Here is a 21,700-nt window from a genome sequence, read left to right on the forward strand (position 1 = left end):
TCTTCACAGACATGAACTTCACTAAATATCACACATAAACAAACAGAATAAATAACTAAAAGGGAACACGATCTGACAGAATTCTACAATTAATTTGTGTACTGAAATAGTAAAAGGTAGGATCTGGGAAAAAGGACCTTAGGCTCATCGTCGAGGGCAGTGAGGAGATCGGAGAGGAGATCAAAGCAAAGGAGAGGGTCGGGAGATTTCTGCGATGCGGATGCAACGATGGACTCAAGCTGAGCTACCAAGACGCCGAAGCGTGAGAGAGGAACGTTCTCTCTCACGTAATTCATCCTAGTCATTTCTCTCTTCTTTTTTTTCCGCAAGGAAGCCAGTGAATCTAATGGAAACTAATATCTACTCCAGTGGATTCCTTTTTCCTTTTGAACAATGAGAAAAATGGAAACAAAGGTTCGGCTTTCGTTAATATTTTCAAGATGGTTTGTTTTGATCATTAAACTTTAAAAAAATATAATTTGGTGACTAATATTTTCAAGATAATCTGATTTGATCACTAAACTTTAAAAAGTTACAATTTAATCACTTATATTTTAAAATGATTTTTAAAGTGGTTTGTTTAAGTCACTCACCGCTAAGTGAGTAATGGTGAAAATATATAAATTCATAAAAATAATAAAATATTATAGCTTAAGATTAATGCCAAATCAATTTGCTTACTTTTACAATTTCTTCTTACTTTGTATCATTTGCATCTCAAAATTTAATTCAGACCGAAACCCAGCCGGTCCATTGTATTAGATATATTTGAATAATTCTCCTAATTTTACTAGAGTAATATTTCATTGTTTTTGTTGGGTTGTTGCTGGAAATCTGTAAATAGTTTTGGATTTAGTTTGTTATTTTTGAATATTTTATTTTGTAAGCCCGACTATATATATTCGTGACGATGAAGCATATGAATAAACCAAACAATTCTTCCATCAAATACTTTAATAATTGAATTTCTTTTCTAACACGTTGCTGGTGCCTTTGTCGACTGTTTTACACCTTCCGAGCTGGATCGCTACAAGTTTTGGGGGCTTTCGGTGAGATTAGAGCACCTTTCGAAATAAATAACAACACCCGAAAGAAACTTCTTAACACTGATCCAAGCAAAAAGAAATAGAATAGTCGAGTGAATGAAATAAAACGCCTAAAAGTGGAAAATTAAAAGAGTGAAGGACTGGTATTGGGAAAAGATGGGCATGGAGTTTAAAAAGGCAAAGACATGTATTTATAATTTTAAATTCTTTTATCTATTTTATTTATTTATTATATATTTATAATTTTATATATTTTCAGATTTTTCTTATTTATTTTAAAATAATTTTAAAATATTTTATCATTTTATATAAAATTAGAGTCAATCTGATAAAAATATAAAAGTTAAAGATTAAATTTATTATTATACCTTTAAAAAAGTACCATATCATTTAATGACCAAATAAAACAATTTTAAAAATTTTAATGATTAAATTGTATATTTTAAAGTTCAGTAACTGATAAAGTGAGAATATTCATGAAATAGGGAACAAAGATGAGATGATAATGAATCACATGAAAAGGAGGCAAAATTAGCCATATATGGCCAAAAAAAATTTAATTTGTCAAACAGGTCGATTTTCACACACTTTTTCAAAATACAATTTATTTCTTTAAACTTTCAAAAAATCAATTTATCCCGAAAATGCGATATACATTATTTACGAGAGGCTGCATCCCTGTATGATCCTTTCTCTATATTTTCATGGTGACAATACTCATATATATATATATATATATATATATATATATATAAAGTGAATCTGCAATATTGCACCTTTCGTTTAAAGAACAAAAACCAAAGATACGAAGTGCGATCCATGCAAGAAACACATTTCGAAGAAAAATTACAAAAGAACAATTGTCGACATAACTCCCTATTATGAACATCATTGAAGCGATATTTGAAGATTCAAAAATTGGAACATTAGGACCCTTCGATGTTTAAACGTTTAAATTAAATCGTAACTTCGACTAAAATTTAGTCCATCACTTCAATAATAGGTTTCATTTTTTTATAATTTCTTTCAAAATTTCACGTTATTTTAGTTATTTCTGAATTACATTATCCATTTATTATCAAATTATCGCACAATATTAAAGTAGACCCATAACGAAGTGTGTACAATTTAGTTTTTATGAAAACAAAATCTACTTAATTTCTATAAAAAAAATGAATGAGAAATCTTCAGTATAGTACGATTGGTTGGTGACCGGATGTTATTTATTGAACATTCCAAATTTCTGTTCCATTGGATTTGGATGGACAACGATGGACTTTGAGGAGTTATATACAATGCATGGAATGAAAAATAAAAAAGAAAACAACACAGAAAAGAAGACTTGCATAAGTTAATCTACTCTACTCTAAAAAACAACATTTGGTTTAGATATCCCAAAATCTCAAACTGCAGTTCCAGATAGATCCATGATTTAATCCATGCACAAAGTATTTGCAACTATCGGAGATAGGACCATCATATATATAAATATACATATATATATATATTTGCCCTATAACACTGCAAAAGATGGAAGTTCCAAGGCAAGCATATGGATTAAAACGAATAAGTTGTATGAATACTTGTTTGCAAGACTCTGCGGCCAGCACAGGAAATGGGAATGAGCTTAGACTCTTGCAGATCCTCTGTGATTTTCCTGAAGCATGTATTCTTTCTTCATTTCTTCCAAGACAGCATCATTGGTGCTGCCAAAGAAAAGGAGAAACTGAGTTCTTTCAAATTAAAGTAAATCAAAGCCTTTCCCATTATTTGCATCATGTGTCTGTTAATCTTCAAATTAACCACCAGACGTCATGGATATTATAAAAATATATAATTGTATGCAGTTTCCTTGATTAAATTTTCTCAACAAGTTCTTGAAGTAATAAAGAAAAGGGAAACTGAAAAAACAAAAAAGGAAACAAAGTAACCATCATTCTAAATTAACTGCATGACTTTCCAGATTCCATACAACGATGGCAAATGTGAAACCTAACTGCTTTCAACTATACTGATTTGAGGAATCAGACTATTCTTTTCATTTCTCATTTCACCCCCAAGCAGCATCTTAGACTTAGGGGCCATATATTGACAATGACTACAAAGTTACACGAAACACTTAAGACATGGTAGGCAAAGAGTAACAATTGGCATGGATACTCAATGCCCAGGGCCCAGGCATCAGTAGTCAAACAGCCTTTTGGGCAGAAACCCACAGACCAAAAAAGTTTAAACTCAGGTGGCTGGTCTGGTGGGACTTAATCTCTTATATGGGCGTTATCGTTCACGCTTATATCTAATGTGGTCTGGGGTATCAGAATAAACCATCCAATTAGATTATTACAATAGCCCACTAGAATAGTATGGGGTCCTTTCATTATTTATAATTAGCTTGAAGTTCTATTCATATAAATTTATAAATTAAGGAAAGTATAAGCAATCTAGACCTGTAAATAAGTTAAACAATAAAATGTCCATAAACCAATTTGTTTCTATAGGGCAAGATATTTGTGCATTATAAAGTTTAAATTCTAAATCTCGTTGTCCTTGAAAGTCAAATTTAAGCTATGGTTTCAAACCTTCACAGTCAATATCTGCTACTTGTTGTGCAGAAGATCGATGAACATATTTTTCATTATAGGTGGTTAACTTATTTCCAGGTTCCATCTCTAACCCATTTTTATGCAGTTTTTCTTTCTGAAAATAAAGATCCCAATATTATAAGAATATAATGAAATCCATGCTACAATAATGGGTCAATGTAATACCATAACCTAACTATTGTCCAAGCTAGGTTGCCAAAGATACATTGCTATAAATGTGTCAAATGTAAAGTAGGCAAAGGCTAACTACAAAAAGTTCCTAGGTTTTATGACATTAAATAAGTGTAATTCGGTAGTAATAAGTAATGTATGGAAAAATATTGAGAAAGCTATCTCGAGAAGTCCTATATGAAATATGCAGATTTTAAGGAATGAAGTAAACAGGATACAAGTTTTTTTTCTAAAATGGGAATAAGTCACTTTATTTGTAGTTAAATGCCTAACTCTAACATTATTCATAATTATATCATCGTATAAGAGATTAAAGCCATTCGATTTCTTTTCACTTCGTTAATAGCTTGATTAATGAATCAAGATGCGAAATCTCTTGAGATCACACAAATATGAACAGTCTAACTTAAGCCAAACTTGAACTTTACACTTCAAACTACCTAGATGTTGTTATTTACAAATATCGGATATCAACAAGCCTACCATATTCATCAGCAATAATATCCTAGTGGTTAAAAGAACCAACTGGTATACAATTTATGTCACCAGGCTTATCAGATGGAAGCAAGTGCATAACCTTAAATTTTAAGGCAAGTTTCACTTCTCATCAGTAAGGTTTTCACTTGGCACAACTTAATAACGCTTTCCTTGGGGAAAGGAGTTAACAACAATCAACCAACTCAGTCAGTGGAGAGGATATATATATTTCAAATATATATATATATATATATACATACAAGGATTTTAAAATTATTGCATCCTAAAATCCTACATTTCAGAATCTATTATTTTCATAACCCTAAACTACATTTTAAGCCACATTCCTAAATGATGGTTAACATAGACGTGCAATCAACGGCCACATTTCTCAGTCAAACATGCACGTCAAAGACACATTGCTAAACCAAACTTGCTCAAGGGACAAAACGCAGTACGAAGAAAAAGAAAAGGACGTTAATAACTCTTGAGACAAAGATGAAAAATGAAGAAAATAACTTCATAGATATATTATGCAAAGGTTTCCTCCATGTAAAAGTTATGCGTGTGTGTATAAAGTATAAGCTTGGGGGAAGAGAGAGAAAACAAACTTACAATTGATGAAGACAATCATTCAATTCTTTAGCTTGTTTACGACATTGCCATACGATAGAAAGAGTCTTCCCAGCGGCACACTGCGCATATTTCGAAGTGTACTCATCACATTCTTTTAGTGCCTTTTGCTTCATCTTGCTCCTCAAAGCTGAAAAAAAAAACCCAAATTAATCCATCTCACAATCATGACCAAACATTCCCTCCTTTTTCATGAAAAAAATTTCAACATAAACAAAAACAAGGGTTAGATGAGAAATGGGTTTAAGTTTGTCTTTTTCATTCTCCCTTTCAGAGGGTAATTTATTACCTTCCTCAACTTTCTTCTTGACATGATTCTCACGAGCTTCCTGCATGTAACCCATCGCTGGAATTTTCTGCTGGGAAATGGAGAGATTATTGGTTCCTGCGGCTTTTCTTCTCTTCTCTTCTCCTCTTCTCCTCTTGCTGCTCTGCCATGTATTAGTGTTATTATTGCTTGGGCTTACCGAGTCAATGCTTGGCCCAACAGTTTTCTTCTATTTGTACATCCTCAACAAATTACTGAATTGAAATATTTTGGTAAAAAGACCTCTAAAGTCCTTTTCAATTTTGATATTGTGCAAATTGGTTCCTTTTAAAAAAATGGAGTAATTTAATCCTCGTCAATTGCGAAAGTGAGCAATCAAGGACAATTTATTTTTAATTTTTCTGTCAATTGTATGCAATTTTGATTGTTATAATAACAAATTTAGCTCTCAAAATTTAGACAGTTTGTCAATATGGTCTCAAGTTAACAAATTCAGCCTGCAAATTTTGTGTAAATGTCTAAATGTGTAAATGTTGATGCCAAATTTATTGAATTTTAGAATCAATACCAAATTAACAAAATATGTAAACAAATTTGCTATACTGATCAAAATGTACAATTAACAAAAGACATTATCACAATAATTAATTGTCATTAGTTACTCATTTTCAAAATTGATAATGATTAAATTACTCGATATTTTTAAAAAGACTAATTTGCTCAATTTTGAAATTAAGAGAGACTAAAGAAATCTTTTGACAAAATATTTTCAATAAGCTAAAATATTTGAAAAATTAACAAAAACAATTATGTTTTTCTAACGAAAATGTGATTTACATAACTCAAAATCATTATAAATTTGGTATAGTGATTTTTTTCCCTAAGTTTACAAAAAAATCATTTTAATCCTCCATTTAATTTTTGGCCTCTTTTAGCTCTTAAACCTACATTATTTGTCAAATTACCCCAAAACAAATGGAAAACTTAACGTTTGTTAACTTTGATGTGGCATCCGTGTGAGTTGCTACATCAGCAAAGTTAACAAATATCCACATTTTGGGGTGATTTGACAAACTATACAAGTTCAATGGCTAAAAAATTAAAAATTAAATGAAGTCTAAATTAACTTTTTTAACCCTCCAACTTTACAGAAAAAACCCTCTTAACCCTCTACCTAAATTTTTGCCTCTTTTAAACACGACCAATAATTCATAATAAAAATCACGTGATATTTATCTATGAAATTGTGAAAATGATAAATAGATAAACAACTAAATATCATTTAATGGAGATTATTTTCAATTAATTTTGTTTTATTTATTTCTTTAAAATTACAATCTCTTTTAAAAGACCTTACATTTAAATTTTGACTTTGTTTAAATTGAAATGTTAAAAAAATAAGGATAAATTGTAAAATAAAAAATTTCATTGTTTGAAATTTACATTTATCAAACAGTCCAATTATACTCCGTATTTAATTTTAAGTAATCATAATATGCGTTGGGAATGCTCACGTGTACGTCAATATGAGGTACATTGACGAGGTACATGTAGCATGTCACATGTATATGTCTAGTTTTCTGTCAACATGTCAGCTTTTTATGGTAGAAATGAATAAAATTTTTAACAAAAAGAATCCATTTGCTCTTTGATCTAACATGTAATGATTTTTTTGTTGGTGAATAAAAAATATTACAATAAATCTACTTTAAATTATGCCTAAGCCCCTAGCATACGTTGCGGACTCAAGAATACGAAAATAGGTTTCGAGTTCCTGCATTTGTTGCAAACTCAGTAATATAGGAATATTAAGCCTTGGCCAAGCAATTTATCGTGTAGGTTGACCTTATTTGGTAACCAGGCACTACTATTTTCATCTGTATACCGAGGTTTTTTACGAAATTTCATCGGGAAGGTTTGTTATTTAAGTTCTAGAGACAATCATTGAGATTGACTAAATGGTTTCGGTTATGAGATTAAAGTTGGTTTTCTTGGAAACAAAATTACTAATGGATGTCCATATGGTTGAGCTCAAAGCATGAGGTCAATATTAATATTGTGGGTTGAATTTTGATAGGTTAAATTGCATCTCAAACTTGATCTTGTTTATGTTATGAATTTAAGGTAAGTGAAGTTTAAATGGTATGAGCTTACTAAGTATTTAATATACTTACAGTTATTATTATTTTTCTGTAGATTTTGGACGTTCGGAACATATAGATCAGATCAACGAGAAACCCACACTTACCGTCATCCGACTCAATAGAATTTGAAGTTCGATAGTTGGTTACTTGTGGCATGTATATAGGATGTCCTTATTTCAAATTAATGTTCATGTTTTAATACCTTGGTTGTGAATGAGCTATAAGAGAGTTTGATGAATTTAGTGCTTAGTATCTATTTGTGTTTAGGTAATGGTAATTGTGGATGAATGGTGTAACCAAGCCACTCTATACACAAGACAAAAAGATACGAAGATAATGGGCACCCCTAACAGATCCTCCCAGTCGACCGGAACTTCTGAGTTGGGACTCCATTCCACAATATCTGCAAAGTTGAATTGGTGATAGCGACATAATAATATTTCTAAGAAAATTTGGAATACTTGCAGCTTGGATAGCGCATCAATAAACTCCTATTGAAGTCGATCGTAAGCCTTCTCTAAATCAATCTTCACTTCCATCCAGCTCCTATTCTTCTGTTGACTCTTCATGGAATGGATTTTCCTGCGCGATTAAGATATTGTCTGTAATGTTGCGTCCCGCAATTGACCTAGCCTGCTCCTGCGTGATGATCTTGGGAAAGACAACTTTTAAAGCGGTTAACAATGACATTCATGACCAACTTGTAAATGACAGAGCACAAGTTGATGGACCTAAACCGAGAAAATATCTGAAGGTTTTTGACTTTGGGTAAAAGGACAATTAGGGTATATTCAGTGTCGACTCTATAACCTCCCCATCGAAAATCCTTTTAATCCAACCACAAATAGAACTGCCAACTTGATCCCATTAGTTTGGAAGAAAAGGGCGTGAAACCCATCATTGTCAGGTGCTTTCAGAGGTGCTATGTCGAAAATAGTGGTCCTAATTTCATCATTTGTGATTGCCTTACCCAAAAACTGAACGCAATGATTAATTTGTTCATTATTTAAGTAAAGGTAAACTACACTGTAGGTCACTCTAAATACGTTGTTCCTATCTTTGTCACTGTATTTTTTTTTTCAATTTAGTTACTCTAATTAATATAATTGTTCAAATTGGTCATTGCCATTAAAAAATTTATTAGTCCACTAATGGATTGTTGGCATAATTTTTTTTTTTTTACTTTTGACTAAAGTTAGAAACCTTTCTATAATTAATCCAAAACAATTTTTAAAATTTATTTACAACATAAAAACCACTCAAACATTCACCAAAAATAGACAAAACCCATAACTGATTAACATTCCTTTAACTCAAATTAATATATTTTGTGTCCAAATTAGTAAATTTAGATTTTACTAATTGTTCATTGTTCGTAATTCAAGGAAAATAAAAGATTTCTCAATCACTGTTCTGCATATCTTATTTATGACAAATCTTTTTTGCTTTTGATGCTTTCCAAAAAATTAAAGTTTATAACAGTCTTTTGCTGTATCAACGAAGTTATTTACTTGGTATCCTCAAAGCTACCCTTCTTAGCTAATTTTATTTTCCCTAAATTCGCAATAATTCAAAATTAGTATCCCTCGTTCTGTATAGAACCGAGAAATTTAATTTTTTAAAAAGAAAAATCTATAGTAGGGTAATTTTTTTGGTGCGAAAGTGAGGTAACGAAGTGTGGGGCAATAGAGATGGAAAGCAGCGATGGATGGTGATGAGTATTAGTAGTTTTTATGGTGGGTATTGGGATCACGATGATTGTTGGTTTTTATGTTGCAAGTAAATCAAAAAAAATATTTTGAACTAATTGTAGAGAGATCCCTAATTTTATTTTAAAGTAAAAAAAATGTTACATCTACAATCTATTAATGAATTAACGAAATTTTTAACGATAGCGACTAATTTAAATAATTATCTTAATTAAAATAATTAAATTATCAAAAAAAATAGAAAAAACATCGAATGATCCACGACATAGTTTACCCTTTCCAAACTTCCATTATACTTTTACAGTCTCTACCCATCCAACCAATTCTAAATTCTGGAGTTCACAATTGTTGAATTTGAGGGACCCCACTGTCCCATGTCCTGTTGTCCATTCTTGTGATTCTTCTTACGACACATGATAGAGTTGATTCAGCACCATATCTTGCCTTGCTTCTGTACTTAAGGCTATGGACCACAACCATGATTGGATTAGATGCAAGAGGAGTTGGAGTTGTTAAGGTTGACAACCTTTGTTTTATAGGTAACAGATTTCATTAAATGTCCATGCTTTCACTTAATAATTGCTTATTCTTCTTGTTCACGTGAGAGATGCTTTTGGGGCACTATTGTTTTAGACAAATATATGAAATTTTAATAAAGAAGAACTTGTAGTTTAATGATAAAGAAAAACACTTGAACATAATTAGACTCGGTTCTTAAATCCAAGTTTAAATTCTTGACCTCTTGAATATTGCTCAAGTGAAATGTAAAAAACAAAGAGAAAACGCATTTGGAATTTCTTACTCGGGCAGTCTGAAATTTCAATCTGATTTTCAAGGGAGTTAAGAAAAGTATAAGTGAAATTAGTATCATTTAATTTTGGTTCAAAAAAGTGTCCTTTGGATTAATCTTAAAACTCACACTGTAATTCAGAAAAGTGTTGTTTAACTAAAGTTGGAGCTAAATCAACATCAAAATCCATGTTATAGTATGCATGAGGCAGCAGATTAAACCTACTTGCCTACCTATTTCCAGCAATACAACAAAAGGAAACATAATGGCCTGCTCCACTTTGTAACAGTCGGTGTTCCGATTGTAAGTAAGTGGGGGCAAAATGCATGAGTCCGGTGCCTTTTGTACTTGGTACAAAGAGTAATTCAATCTAAATTCCAAATAAATGTATAATAATAAATGCTTTGCATGTGGATGATGTTATCAATATTATTTTATTCTTTCTTGAAAATCATGTTAGATGTAGTGACAATCATTCAAATGTGCATAAAAGATCAAGTATATTCGGTGACACATTTCCGTAATAAATTTCTATGCTATTCAAATTAATCGTTTTTTCTAAAATATTCATGTAAAATATTAGCGTATACATAAATTAAGTAGTCCATTAAATTTAAAAAAATAAAAATAACTAAATATATTTGTCTCTAAAATATATCTATATTTAAGTTCATTTTCAAATCTAAATAACATAATTTGACAATCGCTGCGAGTCTAAGTGCCCCTTTGGAAGCACTAGAACCTCTTGTGCGTTGAAATCTTCAGACAGAAAAATAATAGCAACGCAAGGTGACTGGTCTGCTGTTTGAATAATCTCTGGTCCAATTTTCCACTGCACTGGAGCATCTTTTTTCAAATGATGCTTGGGACTCCAATTCTTTTTTTACCCTTTTTTCTCTTTTTTGGAATGAACAACATCCTTACAAGAATTAAGTATACAGTCTGCCAGTAAAGAGCGCCATCTTGATCACGAGCAATTAAGCCACTTAGCTCGTCAAGGATATCTTTGATAACTTGAAGAGCAAGTGATGCATCCAATCCTTTCTTGGTTAGATTATCAGCAACTCTATTTGCTAAGCACATAACATGTTATATCTAAATTTTCCAAGGCCTCTCTCTTGGTAATTACATGCACCGACATCAGGCTGCTGTTCTTAGCTTCAGCAAAGTTAAGAATGTTAACAAGCTCCGCAATGAGACGCCTGAAACTGCTCCATGCAACTTGAAGGCCATCTACCACTGCCGAAAGTTCTGCTTGCAAGGCAGAAGAAGCCCATGCCCCTATAAAATCTTGATTAGCCAATACCCCTCAATTTTATTATTATTTTAATACAACATTGACTTTAATTAATATTTAATATATACTAATTTTAATATTATCATTATTTATTTATTTAATATAAGTATTTCTTATACATTTAAATTTTAATAAAATAGAATTTTTAATTATAATTTAATAGAAATATAAAATATATTTTTATTATTCAATGTAAATATATTCTTAAATAGTTAATTATACATATTCTAATTTTATATTTTTAATGGTTATTTTTCAATCATGATTTCACTTGAAACCAAACACATATCTTATCATTTATTTTATTCTCATCGCTACAACATCCAATTCAATAACAACTAACGACTGTTTTTGTTAGGGTTGTGTGACTCGAATCTCGTTACTTGTTAAAGAAATAAAATAGAGAGGCAAAATAGAGTGATTTGTGAGGGCAAAAGATCGAGAGCCGCATAAATTGAATCTGTATAAGTCTATACTTTTTCTATTAGATATTGATTATAAAAAAGTTGTTTAACCCTTAAAATAAGAGTAGTCAAATCCCTTTTGTATTATTGATTTTTTAACCTTAGTAAATTTTTCTTCCTCTAGTAGTAGTTTTTCTCGTTAAAAGTTTTTCATATAAAAAATCTACGTCTTATTATCTTTTCTTTTCTTTTTTATTGCTTTAGTATCATTCTTATTACCATTATTCACCTAAGTATAACAGTCTTTAATCTGGCAGGTGATAGAAAAAAGGCAGCAACTTAGGAATCTAAGCTTGGCACGAGACTATCGGTACCATTTTTGTTTCGCTTTTGCTGTGCAGTGTTCTTTTCTACTTTTTTGCGTTATCAGTTTTACTTGTATAATAAGGATATAGAAAACAGAATAAGTAAAATTGTTTTAGCATATGACTATCAAAATAACCACCTTAAATGTATTTTATGGGGCATGGGTAAAGGAAGAAGAAGACACTTTAAAGCGGTCTTTTAAGTTCCAATTAGAGCTCAACAAAAAGGTTGCTTTTACATTTGAAAGTATGGTAAAAGATTCCAAGCAGGCATCTGCTGAAATGGCAGCCACAGATTTTGAAATTTACAACAAAAATTTTTTGTAAAAGTCTTCAATTCCAGATTATAGCTCATTCATGGCATCTGCCATGGAGCAATCTTCTTGTAGTTCAAGACGATACGATGAACCGGATTTTAGTTTGAGGGAATGGGGTGTCAAGGCTCGAGTTAGCCGAGAAAACACTGCTTCTAGAAGATATTCAGCATCATATATCAGAAGTTTTAGAGAAGATTCAAGGTCTTTTAGATCAAATATAACCATTTATAGCACTGCTTCATCTCCTGGATATTGTTTGAAAGGTACCTCTCTTGTTCCTCTTTCATGCAAAGCTTGGTTTTGCGTCCACTTTTCCTCTAAATTTTTCCCCTGGTTTTTACAGATGAGATTGACCCTTCAACATACTCCTTTACAACAGCTCTTAAAGGTAACTGTTGAATCATATCTCTTTGCTTTTTGAACAGTTCGAAATCAACTGGGTTTTTTCTTTATTTGTTTTGGTTGGGCTTTTGCAGCCTTGCAGGCAAGAACAATGTACAGTAGTTGGGAATGCTTGTCACCAGAGGGGTTTGCTTTGAACTCTAAGTGGAATGAAGCAGAGAAGTACATTTGCAACCCTCTTTCAGGGGAGGTTCCAATGGAATGTTTATCTGCAAAAACACTGAGTGGAAGGTCATTTCGAAACTTAACAAACCGAATCACCATGTCTGCTCCTCTCGTTTACTCCCATTCATCATGTCATTTCCAAACAAAGTCGTCCAGGACAGTTTCACAAGACATAGATCAGTTTCCAGGTCAGTGTCTGAATCTGAAAGGCTCATAATATTTCCTCGATGCTTTTTTTCCCCCTTCACCTGAAAGAGCTTATTTTGGAGTTATTATTTCATCGGTTTGCAGAAAGGAAAGCTGTGAGCTTGACTCGAGATGTGGGAATTCAAAGCACACCACCTGATCTTTGTTCAGGCAGTCTTAGCCCTGCTTCAACTCCTCCAATCTTAGAGAGAACATTGAAGCGATGCGGGACGGAAACTGGAGATTCAACTGATTCTAACACGAAATCAAAAGCTAATGAACAGGTACGTTCTTCCCCATGGAGGAAATTCAAGTACACATATATCATGGGCTTTGTTTGAGAAATATGAATGTTCACTTAGAGTTCATTTCATTTAGGTTATATTTTCATGCCGTTTCTCTGAGTGTTCACTTAGAGTTAATTTCTTTTAGCTTATGTTTTCATTTTCGATTTTCCCCTTTCTGAGAAATCGAAGGACAAAACCAAAAAAAAAAAACTCATTACTCTAGTCTTCAAAAGAGTTATAGAACACAGAGTCGGTGCAATGATTCACACCCCTCAGCATGCTTGCTTACAGGCTTCTATATTTTCCAAGTACTTATCACATAAGAAGACTAGGAAAGCTGAAAAATATCCATGGAATGCATGCAATTCTGCTTCTTCTAGTATCCAAATTGGGTTTCATAAAGCTGCTTTACTTTGTCCTTACATGTTCCTTACCTTATTGTGGTATGTTTTCAAGATTGCTTGATTGTCTGAACAGTGGTATAGTTACACTGTGGGGGACTGTAGGATTATTTGGTCCCTCAGGCTTTTGTGGGCACACAATAAGCTTCCCAAAGGTTTAAAATGTTATGCCCCTCCACTCCAACTAGCCTGTTATCCTACACAAATAATTGAATTGTGCCCTTACAAAGTGGGGAGCTAAGAATATCTTTATTTGGTCCCTCCAAGATAGATAAGTACACGCGATCCGAATGGTGTATGCAACACAGAATAAAAGCTCTCAATCAGCCTGATTTTTCCACCACACAATTGAACTTGGATTTGTCTTCCACTTCTCCCGGCAGTCTTTTCAATGGCAGAACACAAGGAACTGCAAACAAAATAAGCAAAACCAAGTCATCAAATCCAAAGCAAATATTTTTTTTCCCCTACCTTGAATCATGCTGGTCTTTATTTTTCTTCCTTCTCTTTGCTTTTATGTGGATCAACCAAAGACGCTTTCTCCACTTTTTGTTCTTGCATTTCATTTGATTCTTTTTAGTCTCTCAATGATAATGACAGGGTGCCAGGTGAAGGATTTGTGCATCATTGAACTTGCCACCATTGAATCATTCTATATATTGTTTTAGTTACTTTATACGTTAAAATTTTCTGAATATGACACGTCTAGAATCTAAAACCTGAACCTACCAGGAACCTGTATTTGTCACACATGACCGATTGAAGCTATGCTCTTCAATCAAGTTCTACATTTATAAATGCCATTGATAGACATTGCGGTACATTTCAGTTCTTAAACCTTTATAAGACTGAAGAAATCAATCTTATAGAACATATATATATCATGTTGGTGGATGTAAAACATACTTTGGTGCAACACTCGGGTTCAGTGTCTGAATTCATATCCAGATCCCTTGTAACCTCCATCATCAAATAAGTTTTAATTTGATTTCAACAACCAACATTTCAAAAGATTTCAATTCAGTAACTCAACAATTTTAGAATGGAATTAAACGACTGAAACACTTAAACCAAGTATGATATTGATATGAGAATTGAAATGTTGGAGTGCAGGTTCAAGTGAAAGAAACTAGAGAGAATGAAGAAACAAAAAAGGATGAAGAAATTAGACAACCTGCAGGATGCTTATCATGTGTGAGAAAAAAGCAGAGAAACAAACACAAATCAGGAAGGAAAAGTATCTTCTGTTTTCCCTCGTTTTAGAGACAGATAAAGATGGCTAAATATAACATACTGGTGGGCTTGTTGAGATTCTACAATATCTCAATCACAAAGGGTTTCTTTTCCCTCCTTTTTGGAAGAACAGATTGAATGTGTGAAAATGAGAGCAAAAATGTAGCTATGATTAGACAGATTTCAAAAACTATCTAATGGTAGATTGTTTTCCTTTGGGATTTTGTTGTAGTTAATGTCGATTATGATGATGATGTCATGTTTTGTTTCTTGTCTTTTATACAATAAAAAATGGCTGCCAGCTCTCTCAGTGTTCACGTGCATGCTTTTGTTCGTGGATTTTGTATGGAAAGTGTTCTTCCCTAACATATCAGACATGTCTCTGTCGATGATCGTGATATATATGTGATTGATTGTGATAACATCTATTATTTAAAGGAATAATCATAAATTCAGTCCCTAATATTTACTTATTTTGATTTTTATTCTTTTTGAGCAGTTTGACTCGAACTTTTAAATTTTAATCAAGAAAAATTGATTGAATTATTAAAATTTAATGGAATTGATGTGGCTATTTGAGTGACAATTCACCTATAATTCATAAAAATTTAAAAATGATAAATAAAATCTTTAAAAATCAATAAATTTTAAAAAGTTCATAAAAACTTTTAAAATTTTATTCATATTAGTAGTGAAGTATGCATAAAATGCCATAGAAGCTACCACATTAATGTCATTAAAATTTTAATAATTCAGTCAGTTTTTATTATGTAAAAGTAAACAAATTGACTAAATTTTAAAGGCTAAAAGCTAAAATAACAAAAGAAGGCCAAAATGATAAAAATAAATAAACATTAGGAGCTAAGCTTGTAATTTTCAAGCTTAAAATGATAGATTTAATTTTTAAATTATATCACTTTTAACTTTGACATTAAGATTTCTTTTCCTTTTTGAATTATCAGAATGTAAATTAAATCTTATTTTTTTAACACCATTTGTAAAGCCCAGATTTCGCTCGGACCCAATAACAAATAAAATACCCATAGTCCATTTTACATAAAAAAAATAAACCCAATTATGCCAGCCCAATTCAAACCCAACAGGCCCCCAAAAAAAAAGCTTTCAGCAGCAGAGGATGGGGAGCCCTAGGGTGCGCCGCATGCACGCCTTCAGCAATGCGCGTCGCTCCACCTCCTCGCACGCCGCCTCTTTCCATGCGCACCGCTTCATCTCCTCGCACGCCATCGCCACGCCTCTGACACCTGCAAAGAAATTGAATGCAACCATAGAGCATGCTAACAGCAATGGCAGTAAATAGGCAGATAGAGGATAGTTTAATAATAGGATTCGGCTATAAAAGCCATAGGATCCCCTTGTAAGTTTTTTTTACGAAGGCACAGATTTTGAAATCGAAAAAAATCAAGATTAAAGAAAAAGGTTGATTTTGAATTGTTTTCTTCGTTTCTTTTTATTTTCTTACTTTTTCTGATTTTGTTCATTTGTTTATCTCATTATTATTTTTATTTTTTTCCTTTGCAAATCCATTCTAAATAACTAGTAAATCGAAAGCAAAATAAGGAGAAAGGGATCTCACCGGAAGTGGCCTTGGTTCCGTCATCGGAGGGTCTCTCCTCCGTCGTCCAAATCGAGCCCAAGAGGCCGAGAACCTCCTTTGTTTTCGACTCACACGGGTGGAGAGAGTCTTGGCTCTCAAGGACGCCTTGAGACAGGGGCTAACAGTCCCGCTTTCCAGCGCCGGTCGCTGGCCTTGTTGGTGGCGCGCCGGAGGTCTTAGGACCGTCGGCCATTTGAGAAAATGGGGGGTTGAGAAAGAAAGCTGAGGCTCCCTCTGATTTTTTTAAAAAAATCTGAAAAGTGAAGTAAAAAAAAAAACATTTTAGTTTATATTATCCATTGAACGGCGCCGTTTGATGGGGGATCTGCACATGCTTTGCCCTAATGGGTAATTTACGCATTTAGTCTCTCCATCTTGCGTTGAGGTGCAATCCAACCCTTTATTTCTTTTAGCTTTGGGGCTGCAAATTTTGATTCTGATTCAATCAGGTCCTTTGACCATGTACAGTCCCTTGCGCCGAAACGTTGCACTCTAAGACTGGGGTATATTGCCCGATTAGTCCTCCATTCTTCGCGCGCGCCTTTCTAATCCCTTGTGACATGTTTATGGTTTTTGCAATTAAAACCCCCAAATTCTTGTTAGTTTTCAATATCATCCCTAGTCCATTTCATTTATTTATTATTATATTAATTTTTTTTATCCTCATTAATTTTAAGTTTTATGTATATTATTTATTTTAAACAGTTACATATAACTTATTTTAAAGTTTTCTTATATATATATATTCATTGTAAATTACTATATATATATGCATATCGTTCAAATTTTTTAATATATATATATATACATATCTTTCAAAACTATTTGCATTTATTTTTATTATTTTTATTTATAATGTTATTTATTTGAACTGTTTTATTAATTATTTACTTTAAGCTTTCTTATATATATATATATTTTTGTTTAAAACTTTTATTACTTATTGTACTTAAAGCATCTATTTTAAATTATTATTTTTACTTTAGATTGCCTTATATGTTTTTTATTTTCCTTGGATTATTAATGTTGATATTAAGATTATCTCGTCATGTGCTTATTGACATTGTATGTACTATGATTTGCTTATTTGTATTCTTGTATTTGGCATGCATTTATGTATTATCTATTTCATAATTCATTATACTATGTTCCTTTATCGTTTCATTTCATTTCATCGTTTTAAAAGTTATGTTTGATTTGTATATACCCATAATAATAAATCGGTCTATTTTATCACGAACAAAACAAATATACATTGTTCAAGTGTTGTAATCGTCATTATTCGTAATGATTTCAAAATAAGGCAATGTTTTGCGTTTTAGAATTTTAGAAATTGTACCCTAACTTATTGGGTCTCAATTTTCTCATTAAACCTAAATAGCAAAATATCCTTTTAAATTTCTAAAACATAAAATTCCAAAAATAAAGGTAATATTCTATATTTAGAAAATCTGAGAAATCGTGCCCTAACTCACTGGGTTTCGATTTTTCTCGTATTGATCCTAAATAATCGAATATCCTTTTAAAATTAAAACGAATGATGTTTAAATAAAAAGTGAAAGGCAAGCTTACACTCAAAATACGAGATGTCGAGTCCTAACTTACTGGATGTGAGATCTTGTTACTTTGAGATAATGAAGCATTTTCCATTTTTATTTATTCGAGTAATTTTAAAATAACACACATAAAGAAGGATCGTATTTTTAAATTCTTTAAAATTCTCAATTTTCGACACCAAGACATTAAGTAATCAACTAGGTACCAATTTTGGGCGTATCGAGGGTGCTAATCCTTTCTCATGCGTAACCGACCCCCGAACCCGTTTTTTTGAATTTTGTAGATCAAAATTGTTGTTTTAATAAAAATTAAATCGTTTATTAAAAACAATCACTTTTCGAGGTGACCCGATCACACCTCATCAAAAAATGATAGGCGGCGACTCCCGTTTTCGTTTTCGTTTTCAAAATCCAAGTCGACCCCATTTTAGCAAAAAATGGTGTCCACAGCTTGGTGACTCCGCTGGGGACAGTCACGAGAGTCAAGCCGCGAGTTAATTACTTTTTGTCTTTTCGTCAAAAATTGAAGATTTGGTTTAAATTTACGATTCTTTCTTTGCATTTCATTCGTCTCTATTTCAGTTTTTATCATTGTGATTTGATTGCTGTGGTAGTTTAAGCTTGGGTATATTGCTGCATTGCATTGCATGACCTTGGGTCGCACATTTTAAGTGGGAGTGAGAAGCTATTTCCTTCGTGAGGTCTTCACCTCCGTGCAGGATAGCGGATCGCTTTCGGGATACATCCGTACCTATGTCTTCGTGAGATTTTCATCTCCGTGCAACCATAGGGAAATGTATTCCCCTGAACCGAACTCGGTCCGTATGAGCCTATAATGGGTGAGGATCGAGGAATCTACTGGTTCGGGTACCTTCGCTTTAGAGCCGAACCACATATAATGAGCCTTAGGAGCCTACGCTAGGTAGGGCCATTTTAAACCCCTTGTGGTCATCCGAATAGGTGTTCTATTTATTCGTGCTTGCTTTTGCTTCGTACTAACTTGTTGTCTTTTTGGTTGTGATTGCATTGCATTTTCATCATAAAAAAAAGGTGTTGATTCATGTTCAGTTACTAAATAGAGAGCTTATCATAAGAAAATGAGTTTTTTGATAAAGTGGATTACAATACGGTTGTCCGAATATAGTTCAAGAAAACGTGATAAGAGAAGGATGATAGTTTAATGGAGGACTACACAACTATTGCTTCGTTGTCCGATGATTCAAGCTGACAAGGATGAGTGAGCAACGAGTCGTGGCCCGGATCAAGCAAAAAAGAGATAGAAGATACACCTTTTTTAGAAAATTGATGAGATTTGATTTTAACATCTGGGTATGAAGAAAGGGATTGATACCTTCGCCTATGGAGGCAAAGCCTTATATATATCCACTTTATGTAAAGAGATTTGTTTTCTAGTAAAGTTGTTGTAATAGAATTGAACCAATCATCAATGTCTCTTTTTGCATTCATTCCATGCATTTGCATTACATTGCATCATAGGCATTAGATTTTCACAAAATGACCCTAATTAGGTAAAATTATTTCAGTTACCCTGGAAACCAACAAGAATCCACCAACCAAATATCACTACGGTACTCGACGTCAAACAAGAATCCACCACCAACCAAGCTGACAAGGATGAGTGAGCAACGAGTCGTGGCCCGGATCAAGCAAAAAAGAGATAGAAGATACACCTTTTTTAGAAAATTGATGAGATTTGATTTTAACATCCGGGTATGAAGAAAGGGATTGATACCTTCGCCTATGGAGGCAAAGCCGTATATATATCCACTTTATGTAAAGAGATTTGTTTTCTAGTAAAGTTGTTGTAATAGAATTGAACCAATAATCAATGTCTCTTTTTGCATTCATTCCATGCATTTGCATTACATTGCATCATAGGCATTAGATTTTCACAAAATGACCCTAATTAGGTAAAATTATTTCAGTTACCCTGGAAACCAACAAGAATCCACCAACCAAATATCACTACGGTACTCGACGTCAAACAAATGCAATGGATCAGAGGTTAGAAAGGCTGGAACAAATGCAAAAAGAAATGCAAGATAAGATGCAAGAACAATTGGATAAAATCCAACAAGACGCGCAGGAATCCCAAAGAATTATGAGCCAACTGGCATAATTATTGGCAGATAAAGGAAAGAGCCCTGTAATTAATTCGGGAGTTGATCAGGAGGACCCTGTTTATCCTCCAGGTTTTACCCCGACAAGCACCTAGGCGCAATTAGATATGTGCCCCCAAAGAGCACATATCACTATCGGACCTCAATATCGGGCTAGCACCTCAGTACCAATGCACTTTCAAGTAGGCTCGGGTTCTAATCCCGGGGACAACCCTACCAGCCCTGTGGTCCCTGATCTCGATGACATGGCAAAAAATGGAAAAAGTAAGAATGGACTTGCCAAAACAACTCGAGGACTGATATAGATGGCTAAAGGAGAAATTTAGAGCCATGGAGAACACCGACTATCATTGTGGAGTTGATGTCAAGGATTTGAGCTTAGTCCCTGATTTAGTGCTCCCACCTAAGTTCAAGATGCCGGAGTTCGAAAAATATAACGGGACTAGTTGTCCTGAAGCTCATATCACTATGTTCTGTCGAAGAATGACAGGATATGTTAATAATGATCAACTGTTAATTCACTGCTTTCAGGACAGTCTGATCGGGTCTGCAGCCAAATGGTACAACCAACTAAGCCGTGCCAACATCCATTCATGGAAGGACTTAGCACGAGCTTTCATGAAGCAATACAACCATGTAACAGACATGACGCCTGACAGAATCACACTGCAGAACATGGAAAAGAAGCAAAGTGAGAGCTTTAGGCAATATGCACAGAGATGGAGAGAAGTGGCAACGCAAGTCCAACCCCCACTTCTAGAGAAAGAGACAACCATGCTTTTCATCAATACTTTGAAGGCTCCATTCATTAACCACATGTTGGGAAGTGCCACTATGAGCTTCTCAGATATGGTAATGTCTGGCGAGATGATTGAAAATGCCATAAGAAGTGGGAAGATAGATGCGAGGGAAAGTGCCAAAAGATCAACCCCAAAGCACAAAGAAAATGAAGTGAGTAATCTGAGCTTGTGTAATAAAGGGTATTCAAAAGCGGTCACTGAAGGCCAGCCGAGGGTCGTAACCACTGGCTATCAAGACACTTTAAGGTAAGAATCCAACTCGAGGCCTAATACAGAAAGACTCCAGTTCACACTTATCCCAGTGACGTATAAGGAGTTATATCAGAAACTGTTTGATGCACATGTAATAGCTCCGTTCTACTCAAAACTCATGCAACCTCCATACCCCAAATGGTACGATGCGAATGCCAAATGCGAGTATCACACAGGAACTATGGGGCACTCGATTGAAAACTGCATTACATTTAAAAATTTGGTCGAAAGGTTCATTAATATGGGCATCGTGAAGTTTGACGATCCATCTGGACCTAATGTGGCAGGAAATCCGTTACCCAGTCATCCAGACCCTAGGGTAAACGCGATAGCTGAGAATGGAGGAAAAAGAGCCAAAACCAATGTTGCAGAGGTAAAAACCCCACTGAAATGGGTTTTGAAACAAATGATAGACGTGGGATTAACCATTCAGAATTT

The 21,700-nt window shown here is 33.5% G+C and overlaps 3 protein-coding genes and 1 long non-coding RNA gene across 5 annotated transcripts in view; 1 reads left to right on the plus strand and 3 right to left on the minus strand.

Moving 5' to 3' along the window:
* The window catches only part of LOC105788511 (protein SWEETIE), a 31,265-nt gene extending 30,842 nt beyond the window's left edge, over positions 1-423 (minus strand). Inside the window, exon 1 of one of the 2 annotated variants that reach the window (XM_012615457.2) lies at positions 138-423. In XM_012615457.2, coding sequence (XP_012470911.1) covers positions 138-305 — 168 coding nt within the window. In that variant the 5' untranslated portion in view covers positions 306-423. The remainder of the gene's footprint in view (positions 1-137) is intronic. The other variant, XM_012615439.2, reaches the window with a different exon arrangement.
* Positions 424-2,377: 1,954 nt separating this feature from the next.
* Positions 2,378-5,401, minus strand: LOC105788500 (uncharacterized). The gene is made up of 3 exons (XM_012615431.2): positions 5,220-5,401; positions 4,913-5,060; positions 2,378-2,752 (listed from the first exon to the last, which is right to left on the minus strand). Exons 1-3 carry the CDS (start codon positions 5,272-5,274, stop codon positions 2,674-2,676), a joined length of 282 nt encoding a protein of 93 aa, XP_012470885.1. The 5' UTR covers positions 5,275-5,401; the 3' UTR covers positions 2,378-2,673.
* A 6,528-nt stretch (positions 5,402-11,929) lies between these two features.
* Positions 11,930-15,221, plus strand: LOC128042306 (uncharacterized). The gene is made up of 5 exons (XM_052633063.1): positions 11,930-12,487; positions 12,568-12,612; positions 12,701-12,979; positions 13,083-13,261; positions 14,779-15,221. The coding sequence occupies exons 1-5, from the start codon at positions 12,265-12,267 to the stop codon at positions 14,926-14,928; spliced, it is 876 nt and encodes a 291-aa protein (XP_052489023.1). The 5' UTR covers positions 11,930-12,264; the 3' UTR covers positions 14,929-15,221.
* Positions 15,222-15,733: 512 nt separating this feature from the next.
* LOC105788475 (uncharacterized) lies at positions 15,734-16,860 on the minus strand. The gene is made up of 2 exons (XR_001132048.2): positions 16,493-16,860; positions 15,734-16,160 (listed from the first exon to the last, which is right to left on the minus strand). It is a non-coding gene; the product is annotated as an uncharacterized LOC105788475 (long non-coding RNA).
* Between the last annotated feature and the right edge of the window lie 4,840 nt (positions 16,861-21,700).

The sequence above is a fragment of the Gossypium raimondii genome, chromosome 7, assembly GCF_025698545.1.
Source record: "Gossypium raimondii isolate GPD5lz chromosome 7, ASM2569854v1, whole genome shotgun sequence".
NCBI classification, from domain to species: domain Eukaryota; kingdom Viridiplantae; phylum Streptophyta; class Magnoliopsida; order Malvales; family Malvaceae; genus Gossypium; species Gossypium raimondii.